This window comes from Sander lucioperca, chromosome 15 (assembly GCF_008315115.2).
Source record: "Sander lucioperca isolate FBNREF2018 chromosome 15, SLUC_FBN_1.2, whole genome shotgun sequence".
NCBI classification, from domain to species: domain Eukaryota; kingdom Metazoa; phylum Chordata; class Actinopteri; order Perciformes; family Percidae; genus Sander; species Sander lucioperca.
The window spans coordinates 13,531,838-13,558,846 of NC_050187.1; the positions used below are offsets into that span (position 1 = coordinate 13,531,838).

General features: G+C 41.2%; 3 protein-coding genes across 13 annotated transcripts in view; 1 reads left to right on the plus strand and 2 right to left on the minus strand.

The window, feature by feature from the left end:
• klc1b (kinesin light chain 1b) overlaps positions 1–9,654 on the minus strand; it is a 29,283-nt gene extending 19,629 nt beyond the window's left edge. For 8 of the 9 annotated variants that reach the window (XM_031284078.2, XM_031284076.2, XM_031284077.2 and 5 more), the window contains exons 1-2: positions 9,543–9,654; positions 291–561 (exon numbers count right to left, since the gene is read on the minus strand). In XM_031284078.2, the coding sequence (XP_031139938.1) occupies positions 291–539 (249 nt within the window). In that variant the 5' untranslated portion in view covers positions 540–561; positions 9,543–9,654. Of the gene's footprint in view, positions 1–290; positions 562–6,569; positions 6,843–9,542 lie in introns of those variants that run through there. The other variant, XM_031284075.2, reaches the window with a different exon arrangement.
• A 1,267-nt stretch (positions 9,655–10,921) lies between these two features.
• Positions 10,922–17,551, plus strand: mrpl2 (mitochondrial ribosomal protein L2). 2 transcript variants are annotated; one of them, XM_031284073.2, is made up of 8 exons: positions 10,922–11,041; positions 11,826–11,921; positions 12,118–12,286; positions 13,620–13,761; positions 13,873–13,988; positions 14,099–14,209; positions 16,298–16,371; positions 16,458–17,551. In XM_031284073.2, the coding sequence occupies exons 2-8, from the start codon at positions 11,847–11,849 to the stop codon at positions 16,665–16,667; spliced, it is 897 nt and encodes a 298-aa protein (XP_031139933.1). In that variant the 5' UTR covers positions 10,922–11,041; positions 11,826–11,846; the 3' UTR covers positions 16,668–17,551. The 2 variants fall into 2 exon arrangements, with proteins under 2 accessions (XP_031139933.1, XP_035847942.1); XM_035992049.1 differs by having other exon boundaries at positions 10,936–11,041; positions 11,745–11,921.
• A 512-nt stretch (positions 17,552–18,063) lies between these two features.
• zmp:0000000755 (phosphofurin acidic cluster sorting protein 2) overlaps positions 18,064–27,009 on the minus strand; it is a 54,654-nt gene continuing 45,708 nt past the window's right edge. The window contains exons 15-25 of one of the 2 annotated variants that reach the window (XM_031284070.2): positions 26,580–26,686; positions 25,254–25,408; positions 25,052–25,162; positions 24,004–24,106; positions 23,315–23,347; positions 21,923–21,965; positions 21,773–21,815; positions 21,484–21,622; positions 21,108–21,331; positions 20,538–20,651; positions 18,064–19,630 (exon numbers count right to left, since the gene is read on the minus strand). In XM_031284070.2, coding sequence (XP_031139930.1) covers positions 19,515–19,630; positions 20,538–20,651; positions 21,108–21,331; positions 21,484–21,622; positions 21,773–21,815; positions 21,923–21,965; positions 23,315–23,347; positions 24,004–24,106; positions 25,052–25,162; positions 25,254–25,408; positions 26,580–26,686 — 1,188 coding nt within the window. In that variant the 3' untranslated portion in view covers positions 18,064–19,514. The remainder of the gene's footprint in view (positions 19,631–20,537; positions 20,652–21,107; positions 21,332–21,483; positions 21,623–21,772; positions 21,816–21,922; positions 21,966–23,314; positions 23,348–24,003; positions 24,107–25,051; positions 25,163–25,253; positions 25,409–26,579; positions 26,687–27,009) is intronic. The other variant, XM_031284072.2, reaches the window with a different exon arrangement.

Below are 27,009 nucleotides of genomic sequence, written 5' to 3' on the forward strand. Positions count from 1 at the left end.
GGGGCTGGTTCTGAATGAATCATGATCATCACACAAGCTCAGTATAGAATGAGGAAGCAGAAACACACAAAGTGGAAGACGGTAACACATGGCTGTGTGGGTTAAAGAACACTCATTTACTACATTGTGAACCATTCTCCTCTTTTTCTGCCAATTCTGATATTAAAAACTGTAACCCATTTTCTTTTACATGGCATTTTCTTTTTTTGCTCATATCATCCAAGTGCCCAAACTACTCATTAGGTAGGAAAATACATTTTGCCCTCCTGATGCCTCTAGCACCGTCTTACCTGAGCTTCTCCCAGGCCCAGTTCAATCATCTCCACTGACTTGCGAAGCAGGTTGGACTTCTCGTGCACCAGGTTGGCCTCTTCGTCCTTCTTTAGGCACTTGATGGTCTCCAGGAGGCTGTGGAGGATGGAGTTGTGCTCATTCTTCAGGGCCTCCAGACCCTGGATCACCAGCTTTGTGTTGGAGATGATCTCCTCCTGAGAGAGCTTCTCCAGCTTCTCTTCCCGTGGATACACCATGGTGGACATCTTCTAGTTAGCTCAGGGAAACCTAATGCAGATTGGAAAAAAACGCACCCGGCTGTTACAACAGACTAACCCAGTAGAAACTGCGGGAAAAATGTAAAACAGCAGCAGCTGTCACATTAAAAGGACATTTTAATCGCGGTCTTCCAAAGATGCAGCTGTGCTTCTTAACACTGAAAATTGCAACACACAAAACTCGAGAGCTCAGCTGGACTGCAACTGTCACAACACGTCCCTTGTTACTTTTCCTCTATTTAACTGAGAGTATCTTCAAATATCAAAATGATCTTTCACACTATAGACCACCTAAGGCATTCTCTGCTGGGGTGACATGACCCAAGCCACTCTCTCTGTTTAAAGATATCAATGCCTTGACAGTGTAGAGCCCCGCCCGTGATGCTGACAGACACCGCGTCATAATTCTTAGCTCTGCTTGAAATTTCGCAGCATGACCAACGCACAACGCGACAGCCATAAAAGGGGTAATGAACTCATGTTTTATCACTGCACGGGGAGATAAGGCCATTCAAATTTCATGAGTGAGATAGGTAAGCATTTCTTTGAGCCGTTTAATTAGACAAATTCAGAATGTATGCCGTTCAACAAGATAAGACAGAAGGGTTTTTAAATAAAACATACATGAACTAGGCTCTAACCAAGCTCGTGAAAAACTGAGCTGCAAGGGTTGAAATGAAAGGACACATGCAGAGTATCGACATGGGTATAAAGCCTGCCACAGGGACATATTATTCTGGTGGACAGACTGTAGGGATTTGCCACCTATAATAAGCTCTGGGAGAAGGGCTGCAGCTCGCAGTGTTAACAGAGGGCACACAGATGCTGCAGTGTGCCTGCCTTCTGGTGCCAGCACTTTATCCAAACAGAGGCCTAGCTGCCTGGCTGCATGACTGGCTGAAGAATCCAGGAGAGTATGACATGACAAAAGCCTCATAAATACAGCAGCTTAGCAGCTGTTCAAGTTGCAGATAAAAACCTCCAGTGTCAATAATATTGTGTGTTCTGGAGAAATGTCAGCCCTTTTGGTTAATGCAGGTTGCATGGAACATGTGCCATTTTCCTCAAACATTCTGAAGATTATTTATGACTCGCTGAGCCACGTCAGTGTTGGCTACGTCATGCAAATGTCAGTGCAAAAAGCGGCCCTGCCCTTCCGACTGGGCTAATGTTGAGCTAGTGCAGTCTGCATTTTAGCAGCAGTGAGGACACCAGGTTAAGGATGAGGGGGCTTACAGTGATAAACACCAGCTGAGCGCCATCTGCCAAGAGAAAAAAACATATACCGCACACATTGGTGAGCCGCTCCCTGCTTTGCTACTCGCATTTCAGAAATTGTCTATTTAAAGCAGAGCATTGAGAAAATAAAAAAGACCAACAAAAGCCCTAAACAACTGCAATAAATAGCTATTTGCTGTGCAAATGTGAAAACAGAAGAGATAATGACGGCTATGTTAAATCCTGTTGTTGAGACCTGGAGTTAACGTAGCCCATCAAATCTTTTGTTCTAACAGTTCAATTCATCGTTGCAGCTCTAATGGCTGCCCACCATAATTTGCTAGCTACGGAATATGTAATTTGCTTGTGTATTCTCAGTGGCCCTTGGCTCAGCTTTACAGCCGACATTGGTAGAAACTACCAAATGAGTCTGTTGCTAGTATCTAGTAATTACGTCCCTCCTGTGATGTTATGCATGTCACATCATGTAATCACAGCTGGGCTCTGTTCGGGGGAGTGTTATTCATGATGCTAATACATTTAATGATGGACACTAGACAAGCGAAAGGGCGCAGCTACTGAAGTCAACTAATGGCCAACTGGACGTCAGTGGGCCTGTGGAAATGAGCTTCAGGATGACAGTGGAGCCTGTGTACCACCAGCTGGAGCAGCAGTGATCGATTGATTATAAAAAGTGTCAGGTAACCAAACACTACGGAGTGTATACAGCGAAGATATATGCGTACGTATCTGCTGTCAGGTGAAACCCTCTCAACTTGAAATGATTGTTTTTCCTTTCCTCTAATTAAAAGCTTAAAAGGTGCCCTGCCACACAAAACGTTTTTACTTGTATTTTTTGAAATATGTTAGGTCCATATGTGTTTGTGTTATGTTGTGAATGTGAAAATGAACTGTTAACTTCCTCTGTCAGCTCTAGCCACTGAAAAGAAATAAGCAGAGAAATCAGGCCAGTTAGAAAAGCTGCTCAGTCTGACGTGGTGTTGCCTGAGCTCATTACTATTCATGAGCTCGCCCAGTTGCGCTGCGTAAAGGATGCTGACAGCCAGGCTCTCATTGGCTAGCTGTTAGCCAATCAGAGTCAAGCAGCTTAGCTCGTTGAATATTAATGAGAACTGGCACAAATCAAGCCGAGTCTTCCTGCAGGCTTTCTATATCACGCTAGAATGGCTTGAAACAAGGTAACCAAGGCATTTTTTCCACAAAAGCAAATGTTACAGAGTCCATGGTAGGACTTCAGACTTTACCACAAAGTAATGAAATATGTGTGGCAGGGCACCTTTAACCATCCTTAGGTTCATGAACACGCTTCCTAAAATCCATTGAAGATTTTAAAAAAAAACAAAGCATAACTCAATAGATTTTTCGTTTTTCCTACAAATACACTTTTTTTGTTAACTTCCTGAAGCCTCAGTGTAAGCCTGATGCAAAGCAGGAATGTTGTTTAAGTTGTTAAAACGCTGAAACGGTGCCGACAGATATTCAGCATATTAGATATGGTACTCAGAGGTGACATTGAGCACCTCTCATCTGCAATTTTGTACTTTATTGCACTTCATATACAACCATGTCTTCACTTCCATTTTACAGGAAGAAACAGAAGAGCAGTAAAAAGCTAATTCACAGCGACAGCCAACCTCTTCAGAGGAATGCTGTGAAAAGATCCATTAAGCAGTTTTCCTCCCACATCAAATGACCCCATTTTAATAAAACAACGTATAATAAATTAATAGTAACATGCACTCTAAACCACTTCAAGAGATTTCAGATCATCACATATATACCTACATGGAAGTCTAGGGAAAGAAAGTGTGATCTTGTATTCGTTGCTAAGCATTTAAAAAAAAAAAAAACATAATTGAGGCCAAGCATCACAATCAAATGGGCATGTACATTCAGATATATAAAAAAATTTTTAGGATGCCAAAAACAAAATGACCAGAGGGCTTGCATTCAGTGGATGCAAGCGTGCCGAACAGTAAAATGTGCTAACTGTAAAGTTATTCAGCAGGCAAGAAGTAACACGTTTTGGGGAGAACTTACAATACATGAAGGAAAAATAGATAACTGAAAGCCATTCTGTCCTAACAAAAAACCGACTCGCTACTTTACATACAAGTCCATTTAAATGCAACAAACAAATCAAGCTGTCATTTGCATACTCAAATAGACAAGTGTCATATAAGATGTTTGAGTTAAGTAGCATTTAGAGTCATAAGCTATATGAGCATTGTGCTACAAAAAGCCATAAGTTAAAAGGTACACTGTGTAGGAATTTCTCCCATCTAGCGGTGAAATTGTATTTTGCATTCAGACGAATAGTGCTCTCTAGCGCCTCGCTTGTTCAAATGCGTGTAGCAACTACAGTAGCCGATGTACCAAGAAGCTATGACAACATCTCTTCTTTTTTTGGCGACGAGGATTCCTTCTCCTGTGGCTCGGCGTAAGTACGGTCCTCCATTATGAACTAAAGTGCGGTGCAGGCTTTCAAATTTGCCGGGGCAGTGACAAGCGCCTCTCGCTGATCTCCTTTGTTTCAGCTGATTTCAGTCACGTGACGCTGGCTCTGAACGAAAACGCGTTGTGGGTTAGCTAGACAGGTAGGCTAGTGCTTTATGTCCCTCTCGGAGATTAGAGTTTTTCAAAATGGCGGAACGACATGGAAGCCTCCTTGGACTGGCCCGTCCAATGTAAATACAGATAAGAAATTCTTCGCTTACGAGGATAAGTCAGATCATTGGCAGAGGTCATTTTACACCAATGAGGACATATTTATGAATGAAGACATTGATTTTAGCTAATAAAATACCTTTAAGTCAACGGGATACAAGCCTAACTTGCATAGAGAAAATATGAGGAGAAGTTTGCTCTGCCATCGCAGCCTACAGTACTTTTCTCCCTGATAGGCGCTGGCGCCAAAGCTCTTACCTGCTCTGATCAAGATATGAAATGATCTCTTTGAAAGATCAAGCATAATCACAGATCAGACAGCTTATTACCCTCTTGTCTCAACAGTTAAAACACATAAGTGGATGAAAGGCACGACTAGCCGAGCGTACACTGTAGCTAACAAAGAGAAGAAGCACTTGTATGACAGTCAGGGGAGAAACAAGCAGCTTCGGCTTGATGAAACACACAAACAGCTGGAAGGACTCAGACAGCTCAAGTTAATATTTTCTGAGTCTTTTAAGAGGTGAGCTAAAGTCCAACAGGCCTGCTGCTTTTCTTCACAAAGGCCGCCCTTGAATTAATCTTTAACATTGACTTTGTTGTGTTTCATCAAAATCACGTGCACATGAAGCACATGACAGCGTCACAGGTTCATATGAAAAACAACAGACTGACTAAAGGAAATGACTGACCGGCTACGTACCAGCTTCAATTCATCAGGCCAGGATAAGACTTCTCAGAATGCTGAAAATGGATTACAGCGCTTTTGGGACAACAGGAAAAATGCACTCACCGTATACATGACGACACATTACACTATACAGCAGGGAGCACACGTTCATTTGATCTGGGCTTTTATCCAAATGCCCTCACGATTAGGGTTGGGCATCGAGAACCGATTCCTACTTGGAATCGGTTCAAAAATTACGATTCCAGGAATCGTTTCTTTATTGGAATCGTTTGGAGGATTTGGTTTCAAATCTGATCATGGGTTCCAAATTTAACATGCGCAAGTTTAGCGCTAGTTTCCGAAGCGGCCAGGCGCTTGTTGTGTTGCAGCCGTGGAGCACAGTAAGCGGCGCTCTAGTGGGGCTTTATTTTACGTTGAAAAAGCTCGGTAAAACTGCAACCCACCATTGAATCAAAATAAAACTTTCCTCTTATTTGTGAAATAAGCATGGGACCCGTTTCAACTCCACCCCTCAAAGAACTGGAATCGAGAATCGATAAGAACCGGAATCGAAAGGAAGAATCGCAGTTGGAATCAGAATTGTTAAAATCCAAACGATGCCCAACCCTACTCACGATCAGGTAAAGGAAGGACCAGGATCAAGTGTTAGTCGAGGTTCAGTAGCTGCAAGTTAGGCAGCTAGTAAAACCAAAAGTTCACTTCCTAAAACAAGCCAAAAAAGTAAACACGGGCACACGAGGATACCACCAGCTCAGAGCTACCTGACCTGCCACATGCGCAACATAGATAAGACATGGTGCATCAACAGATGTTCCTGCCTCACACTGGTACTTTGCAACAGATTAGACTATTTAAAGAAACGTATGGTTGCTAAAACCATTAAGAGTGGCATGTTTGTATGTAGGAACCATTATAGTGAAACAACTCATTCTAACCAAAGGGGGTCATGGCTTTCCTTCATGAGGAAAAACAACATATAAACAATGTGATGAGCACTGCTGCCTCACAGCAAAGTAGACACTGCTGAATGCTGGGTCCGGCCAGGGGCTTTCTGTGTGGAGCTTGCATGTTTTCGCCTTGCTTGTGTTAGTTACCTCCCACCATAAAGACATGCATGACAGGTAACTCCTGCCATTGCCCTTGACGTAGGTACTGGCATTATAAACTGGGGTTGGTCCCCGGACTGTAGCTGCCTACCCATCCTAATTAGTCATGATGGGTTATATGCAAAGGATACATTCCTCATATGTGTGTAAATATCTACTGGCAATTAAAAGAGATATCACTGTATGTGCAAATTAAGCTCTCACTCTTTATATTTATTACAAAACCCACTAGATGCCGACTAAAGGCTTAATCCATCTATCATTCCTGCTGGCAATATTTCCAGCTGATACAGCTTGCTGGACCAGAAAACTAACCTTGGTCTCAGTGGCAGATCAGAGCCTCATACTTTGGCACGGTGAAAAGCTGATGAAATAATGACTCCTCCTCCAGCAATAGCGCTACACGCTGGCAAAGTGCATCATCCTAAAACCGCTGTGCTAATCCGAAGTGATCCTCCTTAAAATGAAAAGGGAAACCTTCGGTGCGAAACAGAGGCAAATGGGAAAGAAACAGGACAGGAGTGAGAGTGATGAGTGCCGATGGCGGGGAGAGGAGGACGAGAGCTGCGTGCGGGAGGATGATGACCTTCCCACTGCTCTGTCAGAACAACCAACATCAGCTCAGGGCGCACATCAAGAGACAGCCCCGCCCACAGCGGGGAGGAGAGCAGAGGAGCAGGTCGGATGGGGGGAGGGAGCCACCCTGATCTAGACTCTGCTCCTCATCAGACACAAAGGAATAGGTCTTTAACTGGGATGGACTCTATGACACTGTTTACAGGCACAAACAGAGTTTCACATGACCCCAAGGATAAGGGCACACACACAACACGCTGCAAGGTCCAAACCTACAGTCTCGTGGTACTACAGGTTACGTGAAAATAATATTACACTGATTCACATGTAGCTCCCGGGCCTACTTTCTCACCTTAGCACCAAGCAGCATGTCTGCTGAGTCAATTTCACTTCTAATCTAAGACCAAACCACGTGCAATCCAGCAAATGGTCATAAAATGATAGGAGCCATTTGTAGCCCAGCAAACACTTGCAACTGTGTCAGGGGACGGCAATGATCATATTTCATATATCAGGAAATGTGTATTCATACAGACAGGCAACCTCTTCAGTGATGTCCAAGGGCTCAATAATACAGCAGCGATTTGAGAACTATCTAGTTTGTGATTTCATGATTACATTGGATTTTTCTAATACAAGCACAAACATATCTGGAGAGATTGATCACTTGTGGTCCATGGGCCTTAAGAGAAAAATCAATCCAAAATAGTGTTAATCAAACCTCATATTATCAAAATTCTGTTTACTAATAAAACTCAAACCTCTTTAAAAACAACTACATAGACAGTTCTTAAATTTGACATGGTTTAGATCAGAAGGACCAGAAACTGAATTTCACGGCCGAGTCAGATGACTCAACCTCGATATAAACCTATATCAAAGGTCATATTATATTGTAGCAATCATAGCACATCCTGCCCAGAAGCTAATAGAAATGCCCAAGAGGAGCGAACAGCGTAATGGAAGACAGTTCTGTGTTTACAGAAAAGAACTGTACGCTGTATTGACAGGTTTATTTCCCTTGGAGCAGTGGAAACCGGGGCCACCTCTCTGTCGTGTTTGCCCACCCAGAGCTCCGCTCTTTATTAGTCTCCATCTCCGGAGAGGCCTCAACCCTGACATCATCACATCTCCCTTTGGAAATCACCATCATCACTCAGGCCCTCGTTTCTTTGAATATCTCCCTTCCTTCGCTGTACTACAGTCTTTCAAGTCGACTGCGCTTTTGCCCACTGATCTCCTGTTGCCACGGGTAATTGCACATCGAATCTTACTGACTTTTTTTGGGGGGCATTTTAGGCCTTTAATTCCACATGACAGATGAAGACATGAAAGGGGAGAGAGAAGGGTAATGACATGCAGCAAAGGGCCGCAGGTCAGAGTCGAACCTGCGGCCGCTGCGTTGAGGAGTAAACCTCTATATATGTGCGCTTGCTCTACCAACTGAGCTAAACCGGCCACCGAATCTTACTGACTTAAAAGGGCAGGATAACAACTCTTAATAAGCTGCAATTTTCTTCTCTAAAGTCATGTGGCTTTGGTTTCAATTTACATCACTTTAACCTTACTGAAAAGCTGAGCTGGAAATCTTTAATGAGCAAATACAACTGAGACTGTTCGAGAGAGGGTGTGGTGCCTTTATTAGTAATAAAATACTAGCTTGGGAAATGGAAAAAGGCAGACTGTGGTGGGTGCATCAACAAGCCAGTGGCCGGTCTCTGTTCCATCTCCCTAGAGAAGCATTTCCTGTCTACTTAATCAAGTTTGACACCAATAGATCACTCCATCTTCCTCTGTTTTCTGCAAAAACAGCAATCCAACAACATTGTCCGCATCACTACCAGACACAAAGGAGACCCAGCCACCAAGGAGGGTGTGGCGGTCTGGGACAACCAGGAGGTAAGTGCCACTGTCCACAGTCATCCATCACACCAGCAGCTGGAGGGCAGTTTTCCCACTAATGGTTGTCTGAAAACTGTGTGCCTGAATATTGCTACTGGTGCAGGAATAAAATACTAGGTAGAGCATCTGCCTAACCTAAGGGTTATTATGCAGAAAAGGCGACACCTTTGCTTATAACACTGTTGTTTACACATCCCTACAAATGATATAACGTTAGCAGTGTTGACCCACGATGCTGGACATTTGATTTAATATCGTGGTAGCTACATGTTAATGACTCTGCACAACCTTAACGTGCTTGGAACACAGAGAATTTTCTGAACATTTGCAAATTAATACAACACGTCAAACAACGGATCGGATGGTCTATCATTTGACTTGAGCGCTGCTCGTTATTAGACCAACAATTTCATTTTGTTATGACTTTCGCAGTTCACAACGGGGCTTTGTATTCTACCTCCATCTAAAGGGTCCATATTAACAATAAGGGCAGATTTAACCCGTGCTTTCCTTTACTAGATTTGTTGTGGTTTGTTTTGGAGGAACACTTTTTAATTTAGCAAATCTTACAATGACGCTTGCTTTTTGATCTGTTTAGCGCTCCGGTTAGCGGCTAGCTAGCTTCAGCTAACCAGCTAGCATCACCACTCCCTAGCTAGCTAGATGTTAGGAGTTCACCCTGTTCAAACCGCCGAGCTGATCCTTTCTATACACGGTATCTTAAATTGACACCACTTAAATACACGGTCATATACAAGGGTCACACAATTGTAAAATTAGTAAGTGTAAATACAGACAGCTATAACTTACCAAGAGCTAGGACTGACGGCTCAGCCCCTTTAAATCCAAAATGTCTCCGACACAGCAAGATTCTCCCAGCAGCCTCTGCAGCTGAGTTGAATTATAGTGACGTCATGTTTTGTTTTCGACTGCCAGATCTAGCCAAGACTGTATGGCTGATCTATCTATCTATCTATCTATCTATCTATCTATCTATCTGTCTATCTGTCTGTCTGTCTGTCTGTCTGTCTGTCTGTCTATCTGTCTATCTGTCTACCTATCTATCTATCTGTCTACCTATCTACCTATCTATCTATATATCTATCTATCTATCTATCTATCTATATTGGTGTCTACAAACACAAATGTTTAGTCAAATATTACAAATCTTTACACTTTAAAATGATTGTAAATCAGAAGATGACTGTAACTTTATGGTTTCATTTTAACTTTCAAACACACTCGACTAATAGCCCATCAATTTCACCATAAAAAGAATAATGAATAATAATGAATAATTCTACCAGCATTGAACTACTAGAATTATTCATTATTATTCATTCAATGTGTGTATATATATATATATATATATATATATATATATATATATATATATATATATATATATATATATATATATGTGCTTACATAATTGCAAAAGGGTTCTCAACTGTTGTAGAAAGAAGTGGCTGATCTTTAATGCAATATCTACAGTGTCCATTATCAGCAACCATTCATCCAATGTTCCAAAGGTACATTCTGTTTACTAATCTGATATCATTTTAAAAGGCTAACTGAGAAAACATTGGCGAACCCTTTTGCAATTATGTAATCACATAATGTAATCTGAAAACTACTACAAACCATTGACTATTTACAGTCTATGGTACAAACTAGAAAAAGGGCTTGCAGTTCATTCTTGTGACATGTTCACTAGTCACACCACACTCTTGTATATCATTTAACCCATATTCTAAACATTCAGTGTGAAGTGACAAAATGACAGTAAGACTTTTGAAACTTGAAATCAATATTTTCATTGTTCATTCAACCTGTGGGCTATGTGAACGGTTGGATGTCAATGTGTCTAAAACAGTTTTAATGCATGGGCCTCATGAAAAGGAAGGAGAAATTAGCTTAGTGGGAGACGAACAAGTAGTATTTATTGTACAGCAATAGGAGGTTAGAGATCGCATCCACTGTTACATTACTGTACGTTAAGAAGGCAATTCTACCACCTAGAGGAGAAATTATTATCTGATGAGAATGAAGAAGCCGGTAGATTAATCTATTGCTACTGTACTGTATGTATTACGACAGGTGTACATACGTACCCTGTAAGCTGTAACAATGGAAGATTGATATATCATCAATCAACTTTAACTTGTGTTTAACTCTTTTATATCTAGCTATATGTGTGTACAGTCCACAGAGGATATCGGAGGATACGTCATCAGTGTGCGACGCAGCGTGCAGGACCGTGAAGGACGCCGACGAGAAGCTTGTGATGAAATAAGTCAAATATAAAGGTTGGTTTAATGTTACTATTACACTGAGTTATTTAGTAGCCTAACTTGGACATGATATACGTGGTTAATTCGGCTTAGTTTATTCAAACAGAAAATAAAAGGGAGGTGTATTTATAGAGCTTTGATGATTAACCTAGCGATAGCTCATGTTATTGGCCATTTGGTAAGGTTAGGTTTAGGGTGATGGCAGCATAGTATGCAGTTGAAACATATGTAGGTAATTATATTTAGTTGACCTCTAAAGATATGATTTCTATAGGCTTAGTTAAGTAAAAAGCTGAATTCAGAGCAGGAGAAATGTGTAGACCGGATAGAGTCGAGCAAATGGTGCACGCCAGGTAACGTTAGTGAGAAAGACAAATCAACGTCATGTCTATTTTCAATCTTACAATTACAATATTGTTATTAATATGTTATTGCACTGAACTGCCTTGCACTATATTTATATTTAACTCTTAAATCTCAGACTGATATTGCACTATTCCTTCCCTTCCCTCTCTTCAATTATTATTGTATATATTTTGTAAATTTCTAAATTATATTGTATTGTTATACTGCATACTTAACAGTATATATATATATATATATATATATATATATATATATATATATATATATTTCTTACTGTCCTTTCTGTTTTTATTCTTCTATGTTAAGTGAGTGTTGTACTTTGAGAGCAAAGATTAGCCGGAGTCTAATAAAGCTGATTCTGATTCTGATTCTGAACCAAAGCCACAAAACTATTATAGCAGCTGGCAAACTGACCTCTGTCTGTGCTCTTCAGCTGTGTCAGGAGGACGTGGTAATGATGGCGGTGTCGTGTCTAACTCGAGCCCTGCGCTCCCTGACTCTGTCCCAGCCTGCTCTGCTCTCCTCGCAGGTAAACAACATCCACTGCCTGTCAATCCATACTGGAGATCTGAATCATCAGCACAGCCATCAAACTATCTATTTTGCCAACTATCCATTTTTTTTTTTTACAATTTCTTTATTGACATTTTTATAAAAGAAGTGATAACACAATGGTGAAAGAAGTGATAACACAATGGTGTCTATTTTGCTTTTTGTATTAACAGGCAGTTGCACTGACCAAGCTGGGAACTCAGGTAACCAGTACAGTCGGGCAGTGCAGAGGCTTCCTCACCACAGCCTCTCTGGAGCAGAACAGGACATTTTGGAAGCAGAGGGAGAAGTACACCACCAGGCCTATAGGAATGAAAAAGACAGGAGGCAGAGATCACTCAGGTAAAGATTGTGGTCAATATAGAAGAATGGAATAAATGACACAAGCAAAGGTGAAGGAAGACAACGTTTAAAGTGCTCATATTATGCTTTTTGGCCTTTTCCCTTTCCTTCATTGTGTTATATATCTTTTTGTGCACGTTATAGGTTTACGAAGTGAAAAAGCCCAAAGTCCACCTCAAAGGGACTTACCATCTCTAATCTGCTCCAAACAGCTCTATTGTAGTCACTTTGTAACACACGTTATAATGCTCGCCTAGCTGCTAGCGTGGCACTCCCTAATACTCTGCTTCTGACTGGCTAGTAGTCCTTACCTAGCTACTGCGCATGTGCGACTCCCAACAAAGATGGAACAGAAGTGTGATGCCTCACTCTGTAGCTAAAACAGAGAGCTCAACACACAGGGTGAAAAGAGGAGCTGCAGCAATGTGCAGTACAACAAAGATATGGTGTATTTTGAAAATTAAACCATGTAAACCTATTCTGGTACAACCTCTAAATATAATTATGAACCTGAAAATGAGCATAATACGAGCACTTTAAGTCGGCTGCTAATGTGCAGTACTGAATTTGTTCTATTTTCACCAATAGATTAAATGTGTACACATCTCAAACAGAGTTTAAAACAGTCTTGTTGACCTTCAGTGTCAATCTAGTCGAGGCCCAGCTGGCATAAGTGCAGAAGGTTTTAAAATAGACCCAGACTCATGTGATCTGAACAGAGAAAATCAGTGTGCAGAGTTTTAAACAGTGTGTAGGCTGTCAGTGTTACTCTAGACCAGGTTCCATAAGACTAAGTAAAACAGCTTTTGATGTAAACCTGTACGAGGTTTTGTACTTTAGTTGTTGCAGAGCAACAACTGAAATAGTCCTATAGAATAAAATGTTCACACATCTTGAACAGGATTCAAATAGAGCTAAAACAAGCAATTTGAAGATTTTACCTTGGGCTATAAGATATCTATCTTTTCTTTCCTCTTTTACCTTTTTTCTGACATTTTATACACCAAACGATGAATCAATTAACTGCGTAAAATAACCTGCAAGTTAAATAATAATGAATTGTTATGAATAATCTGTAGTTGCAGGCGCGTTTAAAAAAAAAAAAAAAATGAACTCAAGCACCTGTTTGATAGTTTTATGAGTAGAGCATGAGAATCACCCAATAATAATTTCCCCTCAGGTTTCCACTTAAGTCGTCGATCAGTAGTCATGTTCAGCCTCGGGCAGAGGGCTGACAGCATTGAGTGATGTATTTGCTTTTATAACAGCTGTGCTACTTGTTCTGACTAGAGCCAAGTGCAAAGAGTTGCTCATCTTTCTTTCTGCCATCCAGGAAGGATACGGACACACGGCATTGGTGGTGGCCATAAACAAAAATACAGGTGGATAGACTTTCAGCGACTGCGCTATGAGCCGAACCGAGAGGCCCAGCCCTTTGAAGAGAAGGTTGTGGAAGTGCGATACGATCCATGCAGGTGGGACCCCCCCCCCGGGGATTAATAAACTCTCTTCTTTTTTTCCCAACACACGGGACTTTAACATGTATTCTAAACATACAGTTGGTTGTCATAATCTTTATTACACAGGTCTGCTGACATTGCTCTGGTAGCTGGAGGCAACCGGAAAAGATGGATCATTGCTACAGAGAACATGCAGGCTGGAGACGTCATCAAAACATCTGGAATTATTGGACGCATGGCAGGTATGAGAGCCACTCTGGTTTGTCTTCCTCCACCCGTTCCCCCTCAAGATGCTGAAAGTACAGATCATTTGTATTTAACAAAAATGTTTACTCTATCCTTTTTGTTTTAGTCTCAGCCAATGAGGGTGATGCCTACCCACTGGGAGCTCTTCCTGTGGGGACACTGGTAAACAACCTGGAGATCCAACCAGGGAGGGGATCGGAGTACATTCGTGCTGCAGGTCATTATTTGCATGTTTCTGCTTAGCATTTCCTAAATGCATGTTTAGACTCTATTTTATGATTGCTAATCGAATATTTTTTCTTTAAAATGTCATAAAGTAGTGAAGTACACCAATCATAACTTCACAGTCAACTTTAGAGCCAGACTGATAAAGTATTTTTAAGGCCGATATCAATACAAATATTTGGTGATTTAAAAATCCGATATTCCGATATATCGGCCGATATATGTATATTTTTTTTAAAAATCCAGAAACGTGTAACAAAACAAACAGATTTCCCTAACATTATTTGTAGTTATTTATGAGTCCTCACTAAAATAATATGACAATGCAGTTTAAAAATAAACTTGTTTGTTTTATTGTCAGAACAGAACAGAGGACCATCAAAATATATTAAAGTTCTGATAAATAATAAAATGTATAAAAATACAAACTTAAGATATGAAACTTAAGGTGCACTATGCGTTCCTGCATGGTCACTTCTGTTGACGTTCCATGTAAATTTATAACAAAACAGAGCAAGCTCGCCCCTCCCCCCATGTTTCCATAACTGTCATGACTAACTGACTAAGGCCACGTCCACACGTACCAAAATGATCTTTTTTTTCCCCGTCTTCCCTGGAACCGTGTCAAAAAAAAATGTGCGTCCAAACGGATTCATTTGTAAAAGGACTCAACACGCTACTTCATATTCCAGGCCTATAGGTGGCGCTGTTTCTGCTACAGAAATTCACCAAAAACGGAGAAGAGCATAGTCTTCAGTCACTCTCGATCATAACATGATAGACATAATCAATAAGATATAACTTTCACCACTACTCATTTTATAAAGGCCGCCGCAAGAAAACGCGTCTTTGTTTACATTGTGTAATGTGCTGTTGGATTGCTTTTTATTTTGCAATTCTGTCTGCCATCGGACATGATTGCAGCGCGCTAGCTAGCAGAGCTAACGTTATCGCGCTAACGCTGCTAGCTAACATCGGCAGTCAAACAAACATCAATGATCTTGTCTTTTTGATAATCTACACGTTTTTCTTGCGGTAGCCTTTCTACAATAAGCCGTGCTAAAAGTTACTATAATCCGTTCAAGGAGTTGATAAGCAGACAGATTAGCTAGCTAGTTGATAAGTTGTCTACTTCCACTTTATAAACAGCTAACCATAGCAGCTAACGTTAATGTTACATCCCTGCTGGAGCCGTCAGCTACTTTAGCGATGTTTAACGTTAGAGGTCGAGGGGTGTGGCGATGACATCATCGATACGCATGTATGCGGCTTCGCCGTCCAAACGAAGCCAAAAGGGAGCCGTTTTAGAATTTTTTTCACCCTGGGACCAGGTTTCAAAAAAGTGCGTTTTCAGGCAGTGCGTTTACAGGATTCGTTTGACGATCGGCCCAAACGAGGCAAAACGTGCGTTTGCATCAAAAAGCGTCTCCGTGTGGATGGCCCCTAACTGTCACTAACCCCAACCCCCTCCCCCAACCATCTTGTCGGTGATTGGCTGGAACGTGTTTGTTGTATTTTGGTGCCTATCCTGTGCCTCTAAGTGTTTGTTTGACGTTTACGACCCGTGTTGTCTCCCGAGGCCGGGCTTTTTCACGGTGTATTTAGGGGGCAGGCAGCTAGCGGATCAAGGAGAGATGCCTACGATTTGAGACAAAAATGAAATCGCGCTGAAACCACGCAGGAACGCATAGTGCACCTTTTTAAAGGGTTAAACACCAGTGTTGCCAACAGGGACGTTGTAGAGCGCCCTCTGGTGGACAAACTATGCAACGCCAACACTCATAACATGGTTGAAGGGTGTTTCGTCCGTTTTCATTTTATTTTTTAAATATTAATTTATCGGCCGATACAGATAGTTTGGAAAATGCCTAATATCGGCCGATATATCAGTCAGGCTCTAGTTAACTTCCATTATTATCTGTTCTGTTATTGTATCCTTGCGACAGTTTTATTATAGGGATTCATTGTTTCACCTAATGTCATCTGAATGCCTCAGGCATTTGGAACAATGTAATAGCAGCTGTGAAATGTGGTGACTCGCAATCGCTAAACTGAACGTGGTGGTTCATTTGGTTTTCAGGCACTAGTGGAGTTTTGCTTCGTAAAGTAAATGGAACAGCAATCATTCAGCTTCCTTCAAAGCAGCAGGTTCAGGTGAGGTCATCTGGATTAAGATTCCACCTGCCGTGTTAAAACCATATTGCGCTCTGAACTGAATGTTGTCATCTCGACCCACACAGGTATTGGAAACCTGCATGGTAACGGTGGGGCGTGTGTCAAACATCGACCACAATAAACGGATCATCGGCAAAGCTGGTCGCAACCGCTGGCTTGGCATTCGCCCCTCGAGCGGCTTGTGGCAGAGAAAAGGAGGCTGGGCAGGACGCAAGATTAAACCGCTGCCTCCGATGAAGGTTTACGTCAACATGCCCTCTATCTCGGCTAAATAACACACAACGGGGAATGTTCGGGACTGGAGATTGTCGTCTCTTGCTTATAATCACTTATTATTTTTGGTCCTTACAATGGAATCAAGTCGACTGTTTGGAGAGAAAGTTCAATAAAGACGAGCTTTTTGTACAGAAGATTACAAATTTTATTAAACAACTGCTTGTGAGCATGGAAAGAAACAAAACAATATAAAAATCCAAAACATATTTACATCTATAGTAAAACATGCGGAGTAATCCATATTTTTAGTGGTAAATTTAAAAATACTGTCATGTCATTTTAAAATAGGGTTTGTGCAAAGACACTGGGTGGCATTTCAAGTAACAGGAGCAACGAGATGGCATGTTATTGTAGTTTGACCATTCATGAAGAAAACTAACACTGATGTTGAGTTAATTTGTTGCTGTGCTAAATTTCGGTGACAAAGTGAGCATGCCTGCTCATTGATCCAGTCTTGTAAAACACCCCCATGCTACCTCTAGATTTAGGGCAAAAAAAAAAAAAAACTTGAGGTCAAATACATTAAAAATACACTTGTCATGCCCGTTTAGTATTTCAAAGGCTAACTCGCATGACAAATTCCCTCAAACAACTCTGCCCTGGCTAATTCTTCACAGCCCAAGTTTACAAATCTGTAAGGGCCAGTTGGCCTCCCAACTAAAAGAAGATAGTGAACCCTTCAAAAAGCAGGAGACGAGAAAACTTGACTGTGTAGTCACAGGCGGACACGTACGGTGGTAGCTGCAAAATAAGCTTTTCAACATCAAGTGGCAAAACTAAGTAACAGACAGCCGTGACAGTTTTCCAGACCTCATAGGGCACTTGAAACCATCAACATAGACACAACATCCCTATAACGAAAAAAGGGTCATTTTGAAAACAAAAACTGCCTTCTATAGAATATCGGTAGTGGTTTACATTTCAAATATAACACCCTTTTAACACCTCACCTCAAAAACAAAGTGTGTCCCAATTTGAGCTAAAATATGTAGAAAACCACATGAAAGTGCATTCCAAAGCGAGGGACATGTATGAGAAATGACATACCTAATAGTGTTTGCATTGTACAATTCAACTTCATAGTTCTGAAATATTTGGCATTCATGTCAAGAAATAAATGTAAGCTATTTGTGCTTTCAATTTAGTGGGGTTGGGGTTGCGATTAACAATGATACATCTTGTATGTATTTATATACATCACTAAAAAAATCCAGCCAATCAAAGCCTGTAAGTCTTCACTTTATAAAAAAAAAGCAACAACTAACTCATACAGAAGGCCCTTTGTCCAAAGGTTTCCTATTGCAAAAGTTTCACGTAACACTATTCAGGGAGTACCATCGAACATATAGCACACCTACACAGACACACACAGGCAGTGACTTGGACACTTCTGGCAAGACTCCATACACTTTTTTTTTTTTTAAATCATTTTTAAAGTAATTCAATACTTGTATTGAGCTCAACGTAACTGTCAAAGCATGTTTCAAGTCTAACTTATTTGTAATTTTCCCATAGCAGACCTACACATTACAGACTGACCAACAGTATGTTTTAGGTAAGGTACTACTTGCATGTCCAGCCACGGTGAAGCTGTAATAAAGGACACAACAGTAATTGCTTGGTTAGGATAACATTTGGCCAAATGTGGAGCACTAACTGGTACATTTGTCAAAAGTATTATCTCAGTAATCTAAATACTGATCTCCACAGGGACCACCACACCACATACATTAAATGTACGATTTTACTTTTCAGTTTAACATACTATGAAGTTTGGCCAAGCCAAGAGCTCTGGTGGTTACACTGTAAAATTAACTTGACTTTGGCACATCACTGCACATGTGGAGAAATCCAGTATTTGCTAAGTTACTGCAGGTCTGTGAGACGGCCTCTCAGGTAAGCCAGTACATCAAGCTGAACACGGGGCAGCTGGGAAACTAAAACAATTCAGGAATCCTTGAAACAATACGACAGTTCATCCAGTCACAACTAAATTTGGCATTCAGCTGTTAATAGTTGAAATATGTTTTGTGGTGTAATGTTACCCTGCTTCTAAGTAGATGTTACTGTACAGTCTGAATGTACACTTACACAGATAGAAAATCTTCAGCACTTAATAATGAGCTGATCTGATGAACTGCTTACATGTTACAAATGCTCCATAGCTACATTCATTATAGCTACCTTCAAAAATACCATTAGTTTGTTTCTTTTTTGCTTTAGGTATATGATGCGCTTAAAAGCAACGAGGCAAACAGAACGTTCTGTTCCTATCTATAAAAATTGACCTTGAGAAAGTAAAGGGACGAGTAAGAAAAACCGAGCACTGAGTTAGAAGAGAAGGATTCCACCTAGATTCACAGCAATATTCCAACTTTCAACAACAAACACGGTCTCAAACAATCTCACACACGCCACTGCACATCACCATCACACTCCTCCATTGTCTATAGAGTAACAATAAATGTAGGATTTCACAGAAATAATAAAATGTTAACAAAAACAAAGTGCAAACACAGCTGCCATTATCGAAATGTGGCAAATTGTCAAAACCTCAAAATACCTCCGAGGCGGTAGCACAAATCTTACAAAATAGTACTTGTTCTTTTTGTAGTGTGTAAAAAAACAACAACACCCAACAACATCAAAAACATCCAATTAACAACATGAAATTTGTGTATTGAACACGTGGTTGTGAGTCAGTAAGATTTCCACAGGAAAACTATTACTGCCTGGGGGGTGGGGTGGGGGGGGGCCTGTTGGCTTTTCCTCTAATTCTCTGTAGCCTCTCTGTGAGACAAGTGCAGCTGAGATTCTGGTGGTGGTTGAGTGGACGGTGGCCAGGGTCACACAGGCTTAGTGTAACCAAAGATTCCCACCGGGAAGTGCTTGACGTGGGTTGGCCACTGGGCAGCGAGCTGGAAAAACTTCACATCGTTCCACTCCACTCCATCAATAGTGACTAAGGACGAAAGAGGATCATAGTTAAATGCATAAATAAATTAATAATGCATTAAAAATCTCATAATTGATGCTTCGGAGTTTGCACTGACAGCTGTTATAGTGCAGATCAAGGGGGTAAGCGTCTGTCAACAACCCGTAGATCCAATGGTGCCATTTTGATGCTAACAAGCACTCACCTGCTGTTAGCATCCCATTGACTGCCATTCACTTTGACAGTGAATAACTTTACATCTGAAGCGTTTAAAGACTATTTGTCCATTGTTTATTTCTAAAGAAATAAACAACACGACAATGTATAAAAGGCTCCATTACCTTGTACCTCACGTCATGGCTCTGTAGCAGACGTTTTTGTAAAAATAGGCGATTGTGTCATAACCACGCGACTTACTGTCGCATAGTAGAGGAATTACCGTACAGGCAGGAAATGCCTGCAGGCAGTTTCGACTTACATTAGCTGTTTAAGTTTAATTACTAATGTTAATTAGCATTTTAGTTAGCAATAATTAGCCTGTGCCTATGTTATCTCCTTACATATACCTACGCTCTCCGTCTCTGCAAAATTGAGAATGATTGAGATTTCTCTTGGCTCAGCTACCAGAAGACTTCCAACTTTCAGACAGGTTGCTCACGTCACATCTACGTCGTCTCTCTCAGTTGGAGGCTGCGCAGTAACACTCGGCGCTCACCAGAAAAGTGCTTCTAATAGACTTCACTGGTCTCCGTCCAGAGTAACGGGATCTGTTGGTCCAGTTTATATACTGACTATGGTGCAGATACCTCTTTGTTTACCTGACTGTTGCTAAGCAATATTGAGGAGGGTCCTGACATCAACACCAGATGGCAGTATAGCCTTAGCTGTGGTGTGGGGTTGTGTCTGCACGGTTGTGTCTGCACCTGGGCCTTACCTCTCAGCATGGTGTGCTGGTGCTTGGCGGTGCAGATCAACCTGCTGATGCCATCAATCACTTGGCTCTTAGAGTCCAGCTCTTTCTCCTTGGGCTTCTTGCTGAGAAAAATCACTGGAGAGAAACAGGGAGGCATAAAAAAATAAAAAAATAATAATATTTTCCACACACTTATTTTTTTGTACTTAAAGGGGAACTTCATGCATCAAAGTGTGTTTACAGGTCTTAGGGAGTACTACTGCATATGTGAAAAAAAAAGTTGTATTAAGGCTTTTGTGGCTCCAGAGAGAGCTGTGTGAAGTCTGATAAATAAAAAATGACACCCCTCATCTCTGCATCAGGCTTGCTTTTAAACCAACTCATCATGTCTTATGCATGGACAATTTGAGAACCAGACAGTAAAAAAAAAAAAAGAAAAGAAAATATATATATATATATATATATATATATTTTAAAATATTCATGTTGTGCTTACATATGAATATTTTAATGTTTTGTAATTATTAGGTACAATGTATTGTATTGTACTTGGTGTGTCAGGACAGTCATATTTTCCAAAGCAAAGCGTACCTTTCTTGTTCTTCTCCTTGGTGACCACGGTCATGGCCATGCTGGGTGGGGGGGTGAGTTCCCCTCCACAGGGCAGACGGCTGACTTGCAGTGACCGGAAGTTACTCTTCAGTGTGTTCTTCAGTCCCACGTCTCTCTTCTCCCCCTCTTTCTTCTTCTCTGGGCCTTGCCACGTCCAGTAGTCCACCTGGAGCCCCATCACTTCACTGCCTGAACATGGAGAGCTACAAAGAAAGAAAAAAAAAAAAAAAGGCAAAGTCAGCTTTTATTTTTTGTACATCACTTTGCTACTAAAGCACAGCTTCACAGTGAGAGAGAGAAAAAAAAAAAATAAGATGTAGTTTTGTTGCTGATAATTATGTGTGTGTTGTCGTACCCAGCTCCAGAGAGGGCCGTGGACACAGAGGGCGACTGTGGGGGGGTGCCCCCAATTTCCTTCCCATACGGACCGGCCGATGGGGGCGTTGGGGAGGACAGGATGCTTGTGTTGACCCCCATCGCATCATCTGAGTCCACTGCAAATTCGGTGATGGGAAATAGTCTCAAATAAAACTAAACATAGCCATAATCAAGTAAATAAAGTCAGCAAATAGAATCAACAGTAAAATGTTGAACACACTACCCTGATAAAATACTACCACACCTTCAATAAAGCCCTTCCTTACCTGAAGTTGAGAGGCTTTGCTCCACAATCCCAACTTTCACAACCTGCGAGAATCAAAATAAAAAAAAGGTTAAGTTAACACAAAATGAATCAACGATTCCGTCCAGCACCTTTGCATAGGACAAAAAAAAAAAAAAAAAAAAAATCTTACCCCAATAAATGGCACAAATTTCTGACAGGAGTCCTCATCGGGGCTGTAAACAGAGAGAGAGAGAGAGAGTAAAGAGGCGGTGAGTATGACCAGAGGTGGAGTTTAACATTTCAACACTCCAGAGGTGCACATGAACACTCAATGGTCCTGGAGGGAAGATGGCTTTGGCATGACCTGCACTATGTCCCATCGCAGAGGAAATGGCACATGGAATGGGGTCGTCTTGGGGGTCATGTTACAATGAGATGAATGAAGGGAACGCTCCTTACAACCAAAAGAAGACGGGGTCTTTCTTATCAGCCAGTAATAGGAGCTATTTTTTTTATACATGGGGTTAAAAGTGATAGTTTGGGCCCAGCCATAATAACTGTGAGGCTTCTTTCCACTACTACTCTGAAGTGTTGAGTCACCTGATCCAACAATACAAAGATAGGAAAAAACAATGTCAATTGAAATTCAATACACACATAATACACACAAAATGCACCCCAACGATTCAGCGTGGAAGAGCTGAGAAAGTGTTATCTTTCTGCAGATGTCCTCTTAACATGTGGCAACAAATGGTGCAACTCCTAATGTCTTTCATGAGTCTGCAAAATAGATTGCAACCACAGCAAACAGCGGAAGGATGAAGAGCACTGCTGGCTTCTGTTCCAGTGCAGAGCCAGGACCGCAGGCCCCAGCAATCTTACCACTTTGGGCGCCAGTACTCTAATATACAAGATTATTTCAGTGATGTTACATATTGCAAGGTAAAGATTTTTTTAAAGCAACGTGTAGCATCACAAGCTGTTACATAACTCACAAAAAGAACAACTATATGGGGGCAAACAATAAATTAAACCTAACTGCCAATCCTTTTGTAAATTACTTTACTTTGATTCATGCAGAAATATACTATGTGTTTTAGAGTGAGGGGGACATATCACATTAATATTATCTTATTGAAATATTGGATTTGCCTTGCAGCAGTCAAAGCAGTCAATAATATTGAGTGAAAGTGTATAATTATGTAGCCTGTCCTAAGGGTAAACCAATACACATCCTTCAGCTCACTTTCAGGGCAACATACATTCTGTAACTGACACTGATATTGCTGGATGTTTGAGTCAAAAAAACATTCCACACTTGAATGTGAATGTTGAATTGTGAATATCTGGGGTTGTTTTAAAGGTTGATAGGCAAATAGTCACAGCAACAACACAGAGGACAGAGTAAAGAATCAAAAGTCACAGCAAACCAAAGACACAAGTCAGGACAGGAGTGCAACGTGGAGTCACGGTGAGTATCGAGTGTGAAAAGGGAAATGTTAAGACACAGTAAGGAGCTCAAGCCAAATGGAGGAGAGAAAATAAGGAGGTTCAAAACAAAAACAAGAGTTGAATTAGATACCTGATGTAAAAATCAAAATACAAACTTCTTTTCCTTGAATGCAAATCAAAGGGGGAAAGGGGGAAGAAGGAATGCAACAGTGTTAAAACTGTGTGTTGTATTTAGTACCTTCTGACCAATAGGAAGCCGTTCTTACAAAGAGGGGAAATGTTGGGTCAAACCTCAGAAAGAAAACCATCACATGCACAAAGAAATGCAATAAACTGTTTGAGTGTGTGATGTGTTTGTGGGACGACTGGTTTGACGGTGAACTTTGTAGAAGCAGAGGCCTGCGCTGATCTATCAAATGGTAATAATCAGCCGTAAACCTTTTATAAAACAGTGTTACTTGAAATGGACCAGAACCTGCCTCTCCTCGACTCCTTTATGTACAGTATGTCAGAATAAGTGAGGATCAATATCATCACACTTCACAGCAACTTGTGTTTAATGTATGTGGCCGCTTGCATGCATATGCATTCAAACATCTTCCTCATGCAGTTTAACTGATGATCAGTCATAGCTATATTTGTTCTGGGACATTTTAGTGAGAAAATAGACATACTGAGCATTAATATCAGTACTTAAGTTAGATTAAGTTAAGTTAAATCATGCTTATAAAAAGAGCGCACACACATGCACGCACGCACGCACGCACACACGCACACACACACACACACACACACACAACATAATCACAGTTACTTTACCTCTTCTGTTTGTAGGTGAGCATTGCTTCTGAGATGGGGAACTGGTGGGACACGTTGGCACCGACCAGATACTGAACGACTCGTCCTGCTACGTCTATGTTGTCTGCAGGGAGACAGATTGTTAATAACATGCCTCTCCTGTTCCATGGCTGACTAACAAGCTGCAAGACAATTGATGCAAATGCTAATTTTCACATACAGCAGATCGCTAGAAGACTGCGCATTAATCATTTTCATTCGACTGAATTAAGGAGGTGGGGGGATGCTAAAATGTCCTTAAAAACGTGGGTGAAGTCAGCCATATGACACAAGATGAATTGTGTGTCAAACTGAAGGCCCGTGGGCCACATGCAGCCTATTTTTGCCAACTTGAAATGTGGAAATGCAAGCTGATTTTAATGTCAACATATTTTGACCCATTGCCTTTCAACTAATTCTCCCTGTGAAAGAAAGCACTCACAGCCATTCCTATCCAAACACTGCCTTTTGTGTTGTGATGGCAGCTAACGTAAAGGATGAAAGAATGAAGGACAAAGATGGAGGACCCAGTTTTTCTTTTCCTTTTTTTTTTTTTTTTTTAAGCTTTGAACAATGTTTTAGATGATCAACATGGTGTGTGGGACTGCAACTCTTAAGTGAATTAATAGGTGGGGATGGGTGAGAATTATTGGGCTTGTCTGGGCAGAACAAGTGAGGGTTGAGATGGGAATACCAGTTTAACATGGATGTGTGTGCCAGCAAACAGACTTACAAACTGTAATTTTGACAACTTTTGGGGAATATATCGGAGTCAGAGTTCTGACAGCTTGGTGGTTTTCTTTAGCAGCAGCAGAGCGTTTACAGGGAGAAGGAGGAGTGCCATAATCTAGAGCCATTTGCTTCACTGCAGCAGGCTGTAGCTGTCTTTTGCAATTGGAGGAAAAACTCTTCTTCCAATCCATCAGCCCCCTGACCCATGCTCTGACCCCATTTCTTTCCCTTTCAAGTTTGCTGAACATTAGACACGCAGACTTGCTTTGTAGCCAGATGGCAGAGCTACGCGTCCTACCTGAGGTGGGCCGTTCTGTCCTGCAGAACAGCTCCCTCCATGCGGTGTCCATAAAGATGCTGTTGAACCTGCTGTCAAAGGAGGCCACATACTTTGCCAGGGGATGAGAACCTGTGCAGGAGTGCAGAGAAATACTTTAAGTATAAAACAATGCTATCATAGCATGTTAGGCTGGTATTTGTACTAATCCTGGATGATTTACCTATGGGGATCACCAGGAAGCGTATGTAACTGAGCCAGTCAGGTGTCTTGTTGGCCAGCTGCTCCACGAAGAACCTCAGGATGGTGCTGAGGTAACTCTGGTCGCCTGCCACGGCCACCTTCATCGTCGGTGGTGTCTGTGCATTGCAGTTACAGCTGCAGGGGTTAAGACAAGGAGAGGAGGAGGCATGAGTAATTAATGGATAGAGTTCCAAATGATGAAAGGTGTGTCAGAGAGGGTGTGTGAGAGAATTCATGGCTGTCTAAGGATTTGAATGTCAACAGGGTTGTTTCTGGTTTAAAACCAGTCTTACCATTTATTGAAAGCCAGATTATATCATGTTCTAATTTCTAATACCAGGTACTTGCAAAGTATCTGCGAGTCTTTCTGAAGTTAAACCAAATATTACAACAGCTTTTAGATCCTACAATGACAAAAAGATTATTATTTTAAACAAGTCTTTTTTTTTTTTTTTTTTTTTTTTTAAATACTGAAACTCAAGTCAACTCACTTTAGCTGGATTGATGCTATGTTAATTGCTCACTTCAAACAGATGAAAAAGGCAAAAAAAAGGCCTTAAACCCTAAAAATGATTTCAAGGTTTACAAAGCTGTTTTTTTCTAATAGTATTCAAAATGTTATGTCTTACAAGTAATTACGTGCTGTAAGATATTTAAGTCTTTAAGATTTTGTAGGTAATTTTAAAAGGTTCATTGTTCACTGTCCAATAGCAGAACAGGACCCTAATATATGTTGGGTTTAAAATGTCCATTTACTCTCAGTTCTCAGGGACAACATTTGAGGAAAAAAACCCTGCAGCCAGCTGAAGCGACGACAGCACTGAGCGAACATGTTACCATCAGAGACTTGCATGGCTTCACATGACATGGCCCCCAGCTGGAGTACAGTATGACTGAGGAGCATGTGTGTAAAGAGTGGAAAAATTGCAGTTTGGTGGAAACAGGTTTAAGAAAAGCAGCATGGCAGACTGAGACAGCCTCAGTCTCCCACTGACATGACTTCCTGAGGAGACAGCAGCCAAGCACATGGATCCAAGAAAGAGAGAAGAAGGCTGAACTTCAACTTTTCAAGAGAAAACAGGCACATTCTGATAGAATGGGTTCACAGGCAGAGAGCACTTTAGCAGCGTGAGTGATAGCGTCCTGGAGTTCTCTGGCAGCAGGCCACCATAAGCATACATCATTTGGCGAGGACTATAACAAGATAACGGGCAGCAAGATCACACTCTCTGGTGACTCGTGTCATTTAACCAGTGCATGCGTGCGTGTTTGTGTGTGTGTGTGTGTGTGTGTGTATGTGACTCACAATCTCTGGATGCGAGTAACGATGGTGTTAAAGGCAGCTTGAACATCGGCAGCAGAGCAGGTGGACACAATGGGCTGGCCCTGTTCATGGAGCAACTCGGATACATACTGTGCAGAAACACACACAAGAAGGGCCCGATGACATAATAGTTACACATGAGACAGGGTTGGTCGTGTTGGAAATGCAGCAGGACAAACATGCTACTTGGGGAACAACAATATTTGGTTACACTTTACTTGAAGGTATCGACATAAGAGTGACATGACACTGTCATGAACGTGTCATAAACATTATAAACAAGTCATAAACGTTTATGACATAACGCTTCTTTTAGTAAATGTCATTCGGTTTTTGTCATGACAAGTTACGGTTATGGTTAGGGTTAGGGTTCATGTGTCATGACTGTGTCATGACAGTGTCATGTGTTCAT